The sequence below is a fragment of the Vollenhovia emeryi genome, unplaced genomic scaffold, assembly GCF_000949405.1.
Source record: "Vollenhovia emeryi isolate VEMERY1.0 unplaced genomic scaffold, V.emery_V1.0 DF939136.1, whole genome shotgun sequence".
Taxonomy (NCBI): domain Eukaryota; kingdom Metazoa; phylum Arthropoda; class Insecta; order Hymenoptera; family Formicidae; genus Vollenhovia; species Vollenhovia emeryi.
In genome coordinates this window covers 1,924,120-1,939,868 of record NW_011967230.1, presented here as the reverse complement: position 1 = coordinate 1,939,868, position 15,749 = coordinate 1,924,120, and the positions used below count along the sequence as shown (strand labels likewise).

The 15,749-nt window shown below is 45.1% G+C and overlaps 1 protein-coding gene across 4 annotated transcripts in view; it reads right to left on the bottom strand.

The window, feature by feature from the left end:
• Window positions 1-1,160: 1,160 nt before the first annotated feature.
• LOC105567624 (mitochondrial sodium/hydrogen exchanger 9B2) overlaps window positions 1,161-15,749 on the bottom strand; it is a 35,609-nt gene continuing 21,020 nt past the window's right edge. For all 4 annotated transcript variants that reach the window (XM_012022623.1, XM_012022621.1, XM_012022620.1 and 1 more), the window contains 4 exons: window positions 12,170-12,434; window positions 8,521-8,721; window positions 5,744-5,908; window positions 1,161-3,146 (listed from right to left, as the gene is read on the bottom strand). In XM_012022623.1, the coding sequence (XP_011878013.1) occupies window positions 2,619-3,146; window positions 5,744-5,908; window positions 8,521-8,721; window positions 12,170-12,434 (1,159 nt within the window). In that variant the 3' untranslated portion in view covers window positions 1,161-2,618. The remainder of the gene's footprint in view (window positions 3,147-5,743; window positions 5,909-8,520; window positions 8,722-12,169; window positions 12,435-15,749) is intronic.

Below are 15,749 nucleotides of genomic sequence, written 5' to 3'. Positions count from 1 at the left end.
TAAAGTGTTATTGTTTAAACATTGAGTGGTTCCTGATGTTTGTGCTTGTATACTTACTGTTCGCGAGCGCCTATGGCAGGCTGGAGCTCCAGGAAATGTGGCACCAGAAAGGACACAGAGAGAAGTGCTGGACAATCACAGACTTTAATTCACACGCGAGATTACGTACTTATCTACAACTTACCACGCAAAACTGCCTGGCTTTCGGGACTTGATTCGACTAAACTCGCGGGCTCGCACTGCAAGGCTCTTGCTCTGGCCCTTTCTACTAGGAGGAACTCTCGTAAATCAATTACACCGATGCGCTTTCAAGTCTACGACAAAAACGGCGGCGATTTCGGGGATCCGCGATATTTATGGGAGAGGCGATATCGGTTTCGAGCCGTCGGTGGCCAATCGCCTCCCCCAAATTTGAGTTTCCCAAGGTGATCCTCAGGGCGCGGGGAGCCATTGGTTCCCGCGCGGCCCTGAGTGGTACCGCGCGCGTTTGGCATGCGCGGAAGGCCGATCGGCGCGGTTGATTGGTGCTCCGCGGATGACGCGGCCCGAGGCGCATGCTCGCGGTGTCGCTCGATTTTCGTGTTCTCCAAAACCGCTCGTAATTGTTTGCCACGGGCAATGTTTTGGCGAATGTTGTTAGCCTGAGTGTTTGTCTCGACGAGGGGACACGAAAGACCGCTCCCCCGACCCCTGAGGGAAGCAAGAGAAGTTTATCGAACGAATTGTCGAGACAAAGGCTCAGGCTGCCGCGAGCAGATTTAAGCAAAATTAATGCGAATTATCGCGAGACGCAAACTATCGCTTTACGCTTGCCCGGCGCTATGATGCCTCCGCACGAGGCTGAGACGTTGGGTCTCAAACACTTACGTTAAGGAAATACTTACGTTTACAGGAAAACTTGTCGACTTTACATGATGCACTTTAAGAGGTACTTTGTAGAACCGACCGCTTTCTTAAACCTGACGAGATAAGTAAATAATCAAATAATATTATAAATCAATATAACTTTTTCTCTTTGAGATTTCAATACACGTTTTCAATACTTTCTCGAACGTGATCATTACAATAATGCATTTTATTTGCCGTATACGTTGCTGCGTATCTTGCTCGATTATCTTGCTCGATAACACATCGGTAGGAAATATGTTAGAAAACCCGCGATTAGCAAAATCTGCTTTTATTTTAAATGTATACTCAAATGGAGCTTAAAAGTATGATCTCCTGCAACAATAGATCCGTTTACACTATGTATCCAGGATGCGTTCAGGATGTATCCGGGACGTGTTCTAGGACACACGCCACCCTCTTAACACCGAGAATCGTCGACACTAAACTCTTATGCCACCATAAAACTTGATCCGGCTTTTCTCCTTTCACTGAAAAAAACTTTTTAAAAAATAAAGACTAAGATATTACGTGGCACAACTTTGTAGCCGACGATTCTAATGCCAGACTCGCAATTCACTTGCACATTTCACTTTCTTTTTTTCCCCGATATAAACTTACGCTTAAAATTATAAAATCCGTAATACGGCCAACACCTATAAACCAATCACTCATAAAGCTTCCAAAATCACTTAATATTGTATTAGCAAACTAGCGCACCAATCGCATCTCTCGTTGGTACTTATTACAAAAAATGTCTTCATGTGTCACACAGTAACCCGTCATCCAACGAGCGATTTTCTTCCGCAGGAATAAACATAAATTACTCGTAAAAATTAATGTAACTTCTTGAGTAACAAGTGAATCAATACTGCTATAATATAGATAAACTGCTACGTGTTATCGATAAAATTATCACTAGCACACAGATACCACCTCCGTAGCCACAGCCTCTCTTTCTTTTGTTTAAAAACGCAGGGTCAATATCGGCAATGAATTCATTAAAACATCATACGTAAGTGTAATAAAAGACGTTCGCGGCGTCTTACTAGTAGAGTCCGTGCTTAAAAATAGCGTGATCAAGAAAAGAGACACATGGAAATTATTGTAATAATGATTACAACAATGTATAATAAAATATACAATTAGAATAATAATGAATTCGTCAACGAGCTGCGCGTGCGCGTAGTATAATCGCCAAGATCACGGCATCGATGAAATTCTCAATTTATGAGCTTTGCGGATTAGAATAAATCTTAAGGACATAAAACCCATAAATAAACGCAATCTCTTAATTTTGCATTATTATGCGGATGTGCAAGACAGGGCCAATCGTCGATCGTCCTTTCGTTTCGTAGAAGAATGTTTGCATGGACTAGGATCATCGCTTAAGTTCCACCGCTTCCCCACTTAAAAGTATAGCGATATCGACGATTTAACGTCAGGCTGAGTAAAATCTCCTCTCCACGTAATTCAGGATAAAAGGTCCAGCGACGGCATCGCTGAGATATCGCTACGTACCTCGCCTTTGACCATTAGCACATATAGGTCAGCCAACATTAAATCTCCCGGTCGATTAACATCTCGCCAGTGTCCGTACAGATATAAGCCTACGATCGTTAAGTCGTGCTTTGGATAACGAAAACAAAGGCACGTTCGGGCACTTTCGGGGCACTGCGAAATGAGGGCGGACTCCTACTAACTTGACTTTGAATGCAAATGAAATGCGGCTGTCAGGGCTTCCTCTCGTTCGCGGTCTCCTCGAGGTCCGGGTCCTCATTGATGATCGAGATGTCGCGAATCGATGGCCTGCGCGTTTTCCAGGCCTCCGGCGGGCTGACCGGCGCGGTGGTTTTCGTGAGCAGCTTCGGCCCCGAGAGCGTGATGATGATGGCTCCGGCCGGCGCGGTCAGAAGCACCGAGAGCACGCACATCATCAGCACCGTTTCGGCGTACTCGACCTGCTGCTGATCGTCCTTGTCGACCTCTTCGAGGGCGACGGATGCCAGGGCCGCCTGCACAGTCGCCTTAGCCATCCATGATAGGGCGATGAACACCTTCTCCTTGAGATTGAGCTTGGAGCCAATTCCGACCAGCACCGTCGCTCCGATGCGGATGACGATACCGATCACCAAGCAACTTATTCCGAGATAGACTGTTTTTCCCTCGAGCTCGTTGATCTTGATCTGCGCGCCAGTTACGCCGAACAAGATCGGTTCGAATATCATCCAGAAGATCTCGAAAGACGTGGCCACGGGATTCTGTAATAAAAAAAAAAGAGGAAGAGCTGTACGCGATCGCGATCAGACTTGAATTTATGAGTTTTTGTTTCGGTTTTACCACCGGTCTGAAAATTGCAAAAATTTTATACAAATAAGTCAATTACGGTTTTATTTATTTCCGTTTTCTCTACATCTAAATTACGGAAGAGTGATATTCGACGAATGAAAGGACAATAACGGCGGCAATTTAATCCGATTTGCCGAGATGCGCAACGCTAGATGTTAAAACGCGGCGAATACAATGACATTTTCCACAAATTTTCCTCTAAAGGAGAGTCGATTCGGTATTCGGCGATGATATCTCGCATCGCATTGTCCATGCGCCCGATATCGGGATATGGAAATCTTCCAGCGTAGCATGGAAATGCAGAATATCCAGAGTTCACGCGGTGTGCAAGCTCGTATTTACCGCTATTGTTTACATGCGCCTGTGGTGCGTAGGAAATCTCATCGATATTGATTTATTTAATTTAATTCCATGCAATTTCCGGATAATGCATGTGGTATGCCCCGCAGATACAAGAAAATTACAGACAACACACGTGTTTTTTTACAGACTTCCTTTTAAAAGTTCTTCCGAGCAAATAGTATTGAAACACCTCAAGGGGATTTCATTTAATGACTAATTAGTCTCCTTGTTTCTTAAAAAAACACCCCAGTTGCCTATCAAATTGCTTAAAACCATATTTTATACATCCAGTTTAAATATAATTATACACTCACACTTATTAAAATAAATGATAATATAAATAAACATAGAAAAAACAATTGGGCAATGAGGGTCTGTCGCGGTTATTGTCGCGTGAGTCACACGACTGTATTCAATTACGATTTGTAAAAACAAACTGACGATAACAATTATTGAATGATTCAACTCCAATTTGATTCTTCGGCACATTAAATGTTAAAAATCAGTTCTCGTGATTTTAGTTAAGCCATGCAATTGTGTTTGATGAAAGGGGAGAGACGGCGAAATGTTAATTCTATTTAACCGCGCGGTATCCGAGAGGAGGAATGTTTTATCAGAGTGAATTATTTCATTATTTGAGACAAAAGAGCGTTTTACTGTCGCCGCCTTGTCGCGCGATTGTACCGCGGTAATTAATCTAGCCGGGATAAATTATGCCGGCGCGCGACACACGACGTGCACATCATACGGCGGTAATATCGACAGATGCTGGTTACAGTCGCGTCACGAAACGCGTGCGAAAGAACGTGTCGCCGCCGCCGCGCCCGCCGACAGCGGGGAATGCGACGCGATGCGGAAATAGGAACGAGCCAGTTGACTCCCAATCCGCATCCCGCCGGATAGTGACGATACGTCGGCCTGAATATTTCACGGGATTCAAGTTATTGGGCCAGGAGAGCGAGGCTGCGCGACGTCTCCCTTCGGCGCCCGATACACCCCTTTCTTCCGCCGAGAGATTAAATATTTAATATCCCTCGCGCTCTCAGGCTGGAATTGCGAAATCGCGATTCAAAGTACCTTCGAAACGTCATTCGCTGTCTCAAATTAACCCTTCGAAGCATGGTGGGTAAACCACGTTACCACCTCAACTTCTTTACTTCTTGGCCACTTAATTTCTAGTTAACGCAATTAGGTCGGGTTTTTTTTTGCATTTTTTGGGTATCTTAACAATAAAAGAACATGAAAACTTTTTTATTGTAAAAGTTTTATAAATAAATATGAAAAACAGCAATTTTTGGGGGGAAAAATTCATTATTGACCAGATTTTTTAAGATTACTTCTTGAAAACTTTGTACAAAGGGGTTTTCGGGGTCGCTCATTACTGCACGGAGAGACCGATATGGTTACCACATGTTTAATTAGAGTCGGCGCAACCACAATAAATAGTAATATTTGGGACAACTGTATCTGTGGTTGTCATAACTACATTGGTATGATAAGTAGTGGAGACAACTATATGCGTTTTGTGCAGCGAACTTAGTAAATGTTGCAACACAAAACAATGCAGATGCCCCTGTACTGTTTATACGGCAACATTTTAATTTTAGTTATTTTAGCGTTAGCCGGTCTTTCCGTGAATTTTCGAAATTCCAAATGACCGACCCAAAATTGCGGATGCAAAGTACGTGGATTTTTCAAGCTTTCAAGTTTTTCAGCATTTTCGTTTCATTGCGGTATTTAGGGACTCGCCATGTCTGCGTTGTTAGCTCTGGGCAGTGCCAAGAATGGAATAAATTCTAAGAAACGATCCAATTTCAATTTTGCATCGTTGAATTTTGCATGATTCGTAATCGGCGACCCCAAAAACCATTGTATACAAAGTTTCACAAAAAATGGTTCAATAGGAAAATGTATGCTTCAAAGGGTTAATCATTTAACATCACCTTTCATCCGTTAAATCATCGAAGCCTGTTCGCGAGAAGAATTGAAAGATTTTTAATTATACATGCGCTGTTGGCAATTTTTAACAATATACATACGTTTCGCGAAGGTGGAAACGTATTGTTTAGTATATGAAATTTGCGTGTGAATTTCTTACACTTAAACATCGGATCGCAAACTCGCGTATAAGTTTTATGACGTATGTACATTATAGATCTGTACTTACGTCGTCCACGTCCCAGCCCTCTTGCTGCCAAAAGTAACAGCTGACGAAAGCTGCGGCCACGACCGCAAGCGGTCCGGCGCCACCAAGCTCGATCGCCTCGCTGCCGAAAACCGCCAGCAGGCCACCCCCCAGTAGCATTAGCACTCTTAGCGGCACTAGGAAGGGCTACAACATTAGCACATAAACGAAGCGTTAGGACCTAATAGAAAGCGCCGTGTCACGATTACGAAGTGATTTATCGATTTCATTACGAAAGATAAGTTTCGAAATATGGGCTCCTCCCTTTGATATACACTCGCTTGATATAAGAGCAAATGCTGTAGTTAGGCAACAGCATTAGAGGAGGGGGGGGGGATAAATAAGCTCGTGTAATGCGCTTTGAATGTTCAAACAGAGATTATCGCGCCAACTTTTCGTGCTCTTGCAACGAGACTTCGTAAGAACCCTGTTAAAACAAATATAATGGAAATCGGAAATTAAGAGAGATCGATTTTGAATATTTCGTAACGCCCCTGGGAATCCCGTGCCAAGGGGGTGTTCGCTCCCCCAAAGTGATATAAACTTAGCGAGCAAATTGAGATTTAAATAGCATTTGTGAACAAAGCAGCGGCCTTAAATGCATTCCTCTGGAAAATACATTCTCTTGACCTGGTGCGCGTTGTAACAGTTTAAGTTTATCCGAAACCAGATAAATCAGGTTACAGTGAGCTAAGAATACTGCAACCACCGCCGCAGTGCAACGGCGCTAATCCTCACGTGAACGATACTTTAGATGCGACGAGGTGGCGATGCAGTAACCAAGTACCTGTCGACTCCCTCGTCGAGTCCGCGCACCAACATTTAATTCACCCCCCGAAACCGACGTTCCCAAAGCTTCCCGAGGTCCCCGGGCAAATTGAATTGCATTTCAAATCTTTTCGCGATCAATCTTTAGGGGGGGAAAAAAAAGACAGCAGTCCATTTTGGGGCCCACAATTAGTAATCGAATTATTTGGATTGTTCGTAACTCTAATCTTTCGCGAATTTTTCCCCGCGTAACTAAAAATCGCAATTAGCTATTCTATCTATATTCAAAATTTTTAAGTAATACTAATCAATTCTCTCAATTAGTTCTGTCGGTATTCAGTAACGCAAAGGTAATTTTTACTTAAGAGGCACTAACCAAAATGTTGAGTTGCTTAACTAAAAAAAAACGGTCAAAATTTTTCCCAGAGTAGAGTTACGAACACTCCAAATAATTCGATTGCCAATTGTGGGCCCCACAATGGGTTGCTGTCTTTTTTTCTCCCGGAGACGAGGGGAAACGGCCGGCGTCGCCGGTAGATCGCTGGTGACGATTCTCGTTCAAGTGCGCATCGTCGGAAAAGTATCGCGACCGTATCGTCTCGAGAAATGCCGCTCGCAAAAGGGATACATCGCTATTTCAGTCACGCCACTATCTCCTCCAACCGAGAACTAATTCTAACTTTGGGCGTCCCTCACTTACAACCTGTCGAGGGCGGCTCTATTTGCGCGCAGGACGCTTACGCTAATTATAAACCACCTCCCGATTCTTACATTAAATATGAACGCGTGTCCCTAAAGAGACCGACGTTACGAGTGACTTTTGAGATTTGAAAAAGGTAAATGCCACGTAATAACGGGGAGGAGCGAAGATGTCTGAAAAGTACGTTCCACTTTTGTCAGGTGAGGGCTTCGGATTTCTTCCGGAGATCTCTCGCTAGTAATTTCTAGCGCGATTAAACCCGTTTCGAGTGCCGTCGAGCGCGGGAATGTAAACGTTTTCCGCCGCTGAAAGATACTCGGCGGTTTGCGGATGCAGGGATCTCTGGTACACCGATCTCCGGTACACAATTCATAAAGTGTTTACAGGATTTTCACGGCCAGACGATAACCGCATAAGTGGATTTATCCGGCGATAGTAGATTTATTCGGATTTGCGCTCATGTGTACTCCATCCCCGGGCGAGTGCTTACGCGGTATGTAGCGAGATCTAGCGCGGGCGCGAGGGAGATTCATCTGCGCGGCGCGCGGTGTGGGGTGAACGACTCCCCGCCGGTTGACCCTATTTCCGCCGCAACCCTTTATTCTTATACCTCGCGCGCTGGAACAGTCAATTTGCGATCTCGCGCAATCGGACGCGACCCATATGCGCGTATACGATTGCAACGCGAAGCATGTTAATTTCACCAACGATCTCCACGGTCTGGCGACCGGGGAGGATCTTTCCTGCTTTTCCGAAATCTCGGAGAGACCGGTGCTGTTATTTTTTTTGGTTTTCAATAACGTCGCTCGTATCTCTCGCGCGCGAATCTCCGAGAATCGAACGGTGGGGAAAATTTTCGAGGGCAGCGGAAAATGTACGCGCCGCTGTGTTACATATATTGCAAACTTTAGCCCGCGCCCTCTCGAAGGCACGTTTTTCCGCACCGCGGCTGACATAACTTGCGAACGGCGGCTATAAGGTTGCAATTTAAGGGGGACGTTCAAAACGCATCTGCGGCGTCGTGCAGAGACTCCACGTCTCTCCGCGCCGTGTGACACCTCTCCGGTGTTCGATGCGCCCGGGAGTAAGTAATTTTTCTCTCTCTCTCTCTTTCTCCCTCTCTCCTTCCTTGTAAAAATTCTCGTTCGTGCATCCCGACACGCCCGCGTTCGAACGATCGTAGAAACGTGGTTCGTAGAATCGTAATTCTCAATGCAGTTTGCAGCCGGCGGCTGCCGGGAGAGAGAAAGAGAGAGAGAAAGAGAGAGAGATAGAGAGAGAGAGTACTTACGTCGCCCTTCTCCGGCACGTATTTGGCCAACCAGCCCCACATGATGCCGAATCCCAGACCGCCGATAATCGCGATGGGCCCCTGAAGGATCTGGTACCACAACGCGTCGTGAGAAAACATGACGCTCTTCACGATACCGAAAACCGCCACGGAAGCCGCATCGTCGATTCCGGCCACCGCGATGATCAGCGTCGGAATGCCCTGAAAGTACATCGTAGGGTCGTTAAGAAAATTCATGTTACGTTAAGAGGATGCTGGAGTGCTTCTACACCCTTTGCACTTTTTGCATCTAGAACTGTCGATTCGTGAAAACAATTTGTGTAATATACAAATTGTGCGTGGCCTTTGTGTGCAGACCGACAGTGTTCCACTAATCGGACTAAATCAGAGAACAGCATGGTTTCGTTGAAACAAAGTTTGAAACGCTAACAAAAAATCTATTCACTTGTAATTTATGTTCACAGGTAACCTATGACTTATTCAAGTGAATAGATTTTTCGTTAGACTGCTAAATTTAATTTCATCGATACCATGCAGTTCTTTGATTTAGTCCGTTTAGTGAAACACTGTCAGTCTGTACGCAAGAGCCACATAATTTGTAAGATGGATGATAGAAATGTAGTTAAATTTACTATTATTTTGATTGTATTAAATTTTTTAAATAGTTGGCATCACTGTGTCTATATGGTTGCTATTACTAATATTATAGTAATAATAACAATAAAAATGATATTCCTGACTATAATTATTTTATTATGCAATTATAGTTTCAAATACTACATATTTTTCTATCAGTGTGTGTAATACACTAATTATAAGGCTTGTGCGTACAGATCGAAAGTGTCCCACCATTCGGACTAAATCAGAGAACAGCGCGGCAGCATTGATATTAAGTTTAGAAGCCTAATAAAAAAATCTATTCACTTATGCCTTATTTAAGCGACTAGATTTCTTGTTAGGCCTCTAAACTTAATTCCAATGCTATCGTGCTGTTCTCTGATGTAATCCGAATGGTGGGGCACTCGGTCTGTACACAAAAGCCATGTAATTTGTACGTTACACAAATGAATTGACATTTCTATGAGCAAAAGGTGCAAAATGTGCAGAATCACTCCAGCATCCCTTGCACTTTTCTTTACACCACCGAATGGGACCGACAATTAATCCGCAAAAAAGTGACGATTCGTGTTAGCGATAATCACGGAGATATTTTCGCGAAACAGTTACATAAAAAAGAAAGAAAGAAGGGAGAAAAGGAAACACACCAGACGATTCTTTAAGTGCTCGCCTCAAGATACGGGATTCGGTTTACATGCAGTTCGTTAATGAGAATTTTTTTTATCGCCACGCTTGTGGAACGAACAGATTTCGAGCGACTTCAAAGTGATTAAGAAACGCCTGCACGAACGTACGGATAGACCAAAAAGAATCTTTTTCCGGAAGTAAGACGGGCGATAGAGCGATGCCGGGGGCTAACGAAAAAGAAAAGCTGCAAAGAGGAGAGAAAAATCAGCTCTTTCTAACTTGGTGTTCATTAGAACGAATAAAACTTTTCTCTTCTCTTATTTGTAATGACACAGTTTCGGAGGCTATTTGGTATCGTTGTTTCGTTTTATCGACGACATTTTGCGTTACATTTGTGACTTTTATGCAGAATAAATAATGAACAGAGAAAATGGAGAGAATCGGATTCCCTTGATTTATAATATTCTTCATTTATTCGTTCACTTTATCCTACGTTTAATTACAGCTTGAAAATGATCCGTTTATTAAATAAATACCACGCGTCGTGTAATTTCAGATATTATGAAAATACGCGAGACCGCGCGAGCGCCCATATTATTCCGCGAATAATCAACGGGTATACAAGTTGAAATCGCGAGAGCGATCCATCGGGGAGCCCGCCGAGGAATGCGGGCGGTGTTGTCAGTCGACCTAGAAAAATAATCCGCGGGAGAGAATCAAGATATTTAAGGTCTTGCGAGACAAAGACGTCCGAGAGAGTCGGAGGGAGAGGGCGAACCCAGACGAGGCTCTCCGTCGAGAATGGTCGACGACACTCGAGCACGATCCTGGCGCGGTCCCGGGCAGCGTTATCGGTGTCACGATAGCTCGTTCGGGGATTTAAGTCCGCCGACTATCGCGATTCTCGGAGTTGGACTACTTACTACACGGGGGGAGGCGAGAGGAGGAGGGAGACGTCTAATAGATCGCGGCGCACGATCAGCGGAGGGAGGTCAGCGTTCGAGCGGTTATCCTCCCGCTCGTCGCGGGCCCGCGCCCCGTGGCGTGGGGTGCATGCGGATATTCGTAGGACGCTCGTGAGCCCGCACGACCACGATCGGTCAACGTCTCGTCGTGAGACGTTCCGTCCGCGACGCGATAAGAATCCGCGATTTCGCGGCCGGCGCGGGTACTTCCCCGGGTCCGCCGCGCTCCCGCGGATCCGCGCGTCACGTCGGGACCGTCCGCCTCCGCCGCGTTGCATTACGTTCCGCCAAATGAAGAAGTATCGCCCGGGATCTCTTTCGGAGCTCATGAATATCACATTCGCCGCGATGGTCTTTGTGCTCCTCAAGCATCTTCCGCTCCATTTTCCAAACTGAATTATTTAAGTCCGCGGCGCGTTTCTCTCCCCCCCCCCTCCCGCGTCTTTGTTCCGCCGCGCGGCTCCCGGCCCCTTCGTATCGCGCCGAATCGCCCTTCGCGCCCTTCTGCGAATTCGCGTGATCCTTCCGCCGCGGCCTTCCGACGCGCCCCGTAATCAGACCGAGGAGGGAAGTCACGTGCGATCGCGTGACGACAGCGGGAGGCCCGCGAGTCTGGAAATCTCGATTCGTCGGATCGCGAGGCGAAGGCACACGCGGGAGATAGCGGGCCACCGCGGACTCGCGAGATCGGTCTCGCAGGAACGATATTCCGCACCGGCTGAAACGGTTTCACGGCTATCGTGAAACACTGGCGCGTAACGGGACGAAAGAAACTTAATTACTCTCGCGCTGCGTTCATTAACATGGAAATCCCTCTAATACGCTAATGTCGAGCGCGTCAAACATAGCGGCCGCGCACACCCGGGCCGCTATATAAATTCGCTTTACCCGCGTATTCGATTAATATAAAACATGAACCGCGATGTAATCCAATTACTCGGGCAATTATGATTAAATATTAATTTAACGACTCGCGGTACCGGCGCCCGCTGATACATAGAGCGATATTTACTTTTCTAAACGCTCCCAAAGCTCTGCCCCCTTCAATTACCTCCTCGCGTAAATTTTATAATCGCAGGGAACCGATAGAATTGCAGTTGCATTTGCGAACGGATGTGGCGGAGAAAAATGTGCACTGCCGTATCGGAGGACTGTAAAAAAAAAGAAAGAAAGAAAAGAAAAGAAAATAACGGCGCGTCGATACCTCGGACGACGGTAAATCTCAATTATTCTTAAGGGAAAATTATGTTAACTCCGGCACATTTATCATCCGCTTAGTCTAGATCTAGTATAAATCTATTTTACTACCTAATGCACGGAAGCCGGGCGAAATTAGTTCCAGGAGACTTATGATCGTTCTTACGAATGAAAGGCGAGAGATCTCGCGACGGGTGAATATTCAAATATTTCAACAAAGGACCGGGAACAAGCGGCCTTACCTTTGCGACTCCGTAGCCCTTGCTGCGCAGCCTGAAGAGGCAGGGCACCACGACGGCGGGCGAGACAGCTGCTATGACGGCTCCGAGGAGGAAGCCCCACACCCAGGGCAGATGCAAGAGGTATTTCGTCGATATAGCGACCACCGTGGCCTCCACCATCCACGGTATCAAGCCCAGCTTCGGCACGGTGACTCTTAATTTTCTCAGAGCGTTCGGATCGAGGTCCAAGCCCGCTCTGGTGAGTATGATAACCAGGGCGACTTTCCTGCAAAGAGGGGCACGATGACGAAAACGCATGATCCGCTTCGGCGCGTGCGGAGTATCGGCATAGTGCTCTGAGGAAAAAAGTTGGCAACCCATTTCGGGTTGCCCGCAATTAGTAATCGAACTAATTGAATTGTTCGTAACTCTACGTTTTTGTAGTTGAGCAACTTAACGTTTCGGTTAGTGCCTCTTAAGTGAAGATTGTCTTTGCGTTACCGAATAACGACAGAACTAAGTGAGAGAATTGATTAATGTTACTTAAAAATCTTGAATATAGATTAGAATAGTTAATTGCGATTTTTAGTTACGCGGGGTAAAATTCGTAAAGGATTAGAGTTGCGAACAATCCAAATAATTCGATTACTAATTGTGGGCCCCAAAATGGGTTGCTGTCCTTTCTTCCCCAGAGTATAACTACACCCACAGAAAAAAATTTCCGGATCCAATGCTATTACACTTGAATGTATCATAAAATAGGATCGATGTAGCGCCAATCATATTTGTTATAGAGAAAGGAATATTTTAATCTCAAATGAAAAATTCTCAAATCTAGAATAAAACGATAGCATGTATCGTCTTTTGTCGAATATCGCGGTGCAAACTTCGTGCGTTGTAAGATGGAGGGAAAATTTATTCTAAACGCAAGAATATATTAAGTTACTCTTGTCTCAATATAGTAAGTCAATCTTTTTTAATTCGATAGAGGAGAATAAGAATTATTGATTTTATTTTGATATGGTCTTACTTTTTTACTAAATGAGATTGTGAGAAATATAAATGCGTCAAGAATATTTTTTGTCTCGGTAACAGAAATCCTTTCTGAGGGTGTAGTAGTCCACTCTCTCTCTGTCGGCCCTTTGATCTTTTCGGTTCCGATCACGTGGTACTCCACCATTATTTTGGACAGCGATCCAGCTGCGTGTGCGTATGCGTGTTGTTATTGGCAGGTTGCAGCTGAGAGTTCGATTGCCGCGGAAGAGGAATATCTGCCCCCCCCCCCCCAAAAAGGGAGTACCTTCCCTTGACGCCCGAACAGGAAGCTTCTCTGTCTTCGCGAAAGTAAAACGTGCTCTCTGACCGCCGCATATTTTCAAGTTCGATACAATGTTCGGCGTTCGAGGACGGGAGTTAACCAACTACTTTGCGAAGGAGAAAAGGGTGAAGGGACGGCGCCGTGCCTTTCTGCAATTCGTATGTCTTCCGAGGCCTCGCATCCGCGAATCTGGGACGCGCGACGAAAGTTGGCGCGGACGCGCCGTGTCCGCGCCGCGCCGAGCCGCGGGCTTACGATGAAAATTCAGGTGCGGGCGATCGTTGAAGCCTAGGTTGTCCCGAACTTTCGAAAACCCGTTTAGGAAAGGCACACCCTCCGAAACTTATCCTATTACGAGTTTCTCTCCCGGCGAGAGAAAGGTTTACGAAGTCGCTGCACGGGCGGCCGTGCATTTTGCACGCGCCGTGACGTCGCGTCGCCTTCCGATCGCAGGGGAAAGCATCGAATTTACATCGATATAACGTCTAGCGTACCTATCTCTCCTTCCTCCCTGACTCGCTGTTTCCTCTCTCTCTCTCTTTCTCTCTCGGTATTTTATTAATATTATTAATTATTCCCAGTGTAATATTCCACATGGGTATAATGTTCCAACTGAAAAATGTTATTTCCCGGATCTTAATGCCGCGCATGGGTTTTGCATTTAATTATAATTATTTAAAGGCAAAAAAATCACACGCGAGAAGATTAGCATCGTTATTATGTACATTGTGCCGTTACATTATACACTGAAATGAAACGGCGCGGCCCTTCAGCCGCGCGTGTTTTAGCCTCGAATGAATAATAATCTTCCTTCCACCTTGCGTCGCGATACGGCAATGGAGGATTTTTTTTCCCCATTAATTAAAGTACGATGGAGAAAGGTTGCGCCATGTTAATTTAATCACTCTCCTGGCAGAAGGGTTAATTCCCGGCGGTTTGTCAATCACTTTAACCTGTGCGGCGGGGGCCGCGGCGAGTGATAAAAATAATAATCGCGACACAGTATGGACTCCGGTAGTAAACCATATATACGGAGGGATCGCGATAATTGGTAATACCGCATACGTTTGCATAGCATTTCGCGAAGCGCGAAATGCCCGTCTCGATGTTTGCTTAATTGTCATGTAATATAACGTGACCAACGCGGCGAGCGTATGAAACATATGGGCGATCCGTATGACTTCATGATTATGTAAACGAAAATGAATATTTGATTATATAGACATAATTCAGTACGGCGCGGATGCCCTCGCTGGCGTTTCATTTAAATTGCAAAGCGCAGTTGTTTGGCACGCTGGATATCGAATTAACGCGTAGAAATTTCAATCTTCAGTCTTTAGGCTTACGGCGTATCATTACGCCCGATTTCCGACGAAGCTCCTCCCGACGAGGTTCGTCATTAAGGCCGAATCAGACTAACAATTGCCGACTCGGATTGCATCGGGATTGGCGATTCACGATTGTCCTCTAGCCAATGAGAGTCGATTAAATCGCTGGCCGCTTTGCTCTCACTGGCTGGAAGACAATCGCCAATCCAATCCCGCGTCGACAATTTGCTAGCCCGATTCGGCCCTTACGCGAACAATTATCGCGATGATCTCGCGATCGACGAAACTTGCCGCTATCAAATACTTGCGCGTCGTCGGAGGATCGAATCGATTAGAATGGAAAGGCTATACATGTGGCAACATTACATGTTTAAGAAAAAGGAGAAAACTGCTTTACAAGTGCACTATGAATTTTTCAATAGATCTTATGCTATTATGTTCTGAAGAGGGGACTCTTTAAAGTAAGATTTCATTAAAAAAAGTTTTTTTTAATACTTTGGCTTTACGTCAAAACAAGAATCCATTGTTAATTCAATTTCAATAAAAGCGCCACGTGTCCGCTCTCCGTTCTCTTTGGTTCGATTAATAAACTCTGAGCAGTCGTCAAGAGATTTCACGCGAGATTTAACATCCAGTCATACGATCACTAACTCTGGGTTTTCTAGTGGATTAAAAGTGATTTTGCCTCGAAGACGACTCGATAATCGCGTGCCACATAATTTACGATCGACATCCGCGTTAGTAAACGAGCGCGTGTTAACGGAACCGTCGCTCTATACTCAGAAGGATTTTGCGAAGAGACAAAAGTCTCGGTCTCTTCACTCACGCCGCCGAGGGAAGCAATAATAGCACGATAAAATATTCTTATGTGCCAATTATATAATAATTTGAATATATAAATAATTAACGATCATTTTTATAATAACAAATTATCGAACCTTGGAATTATATTTAT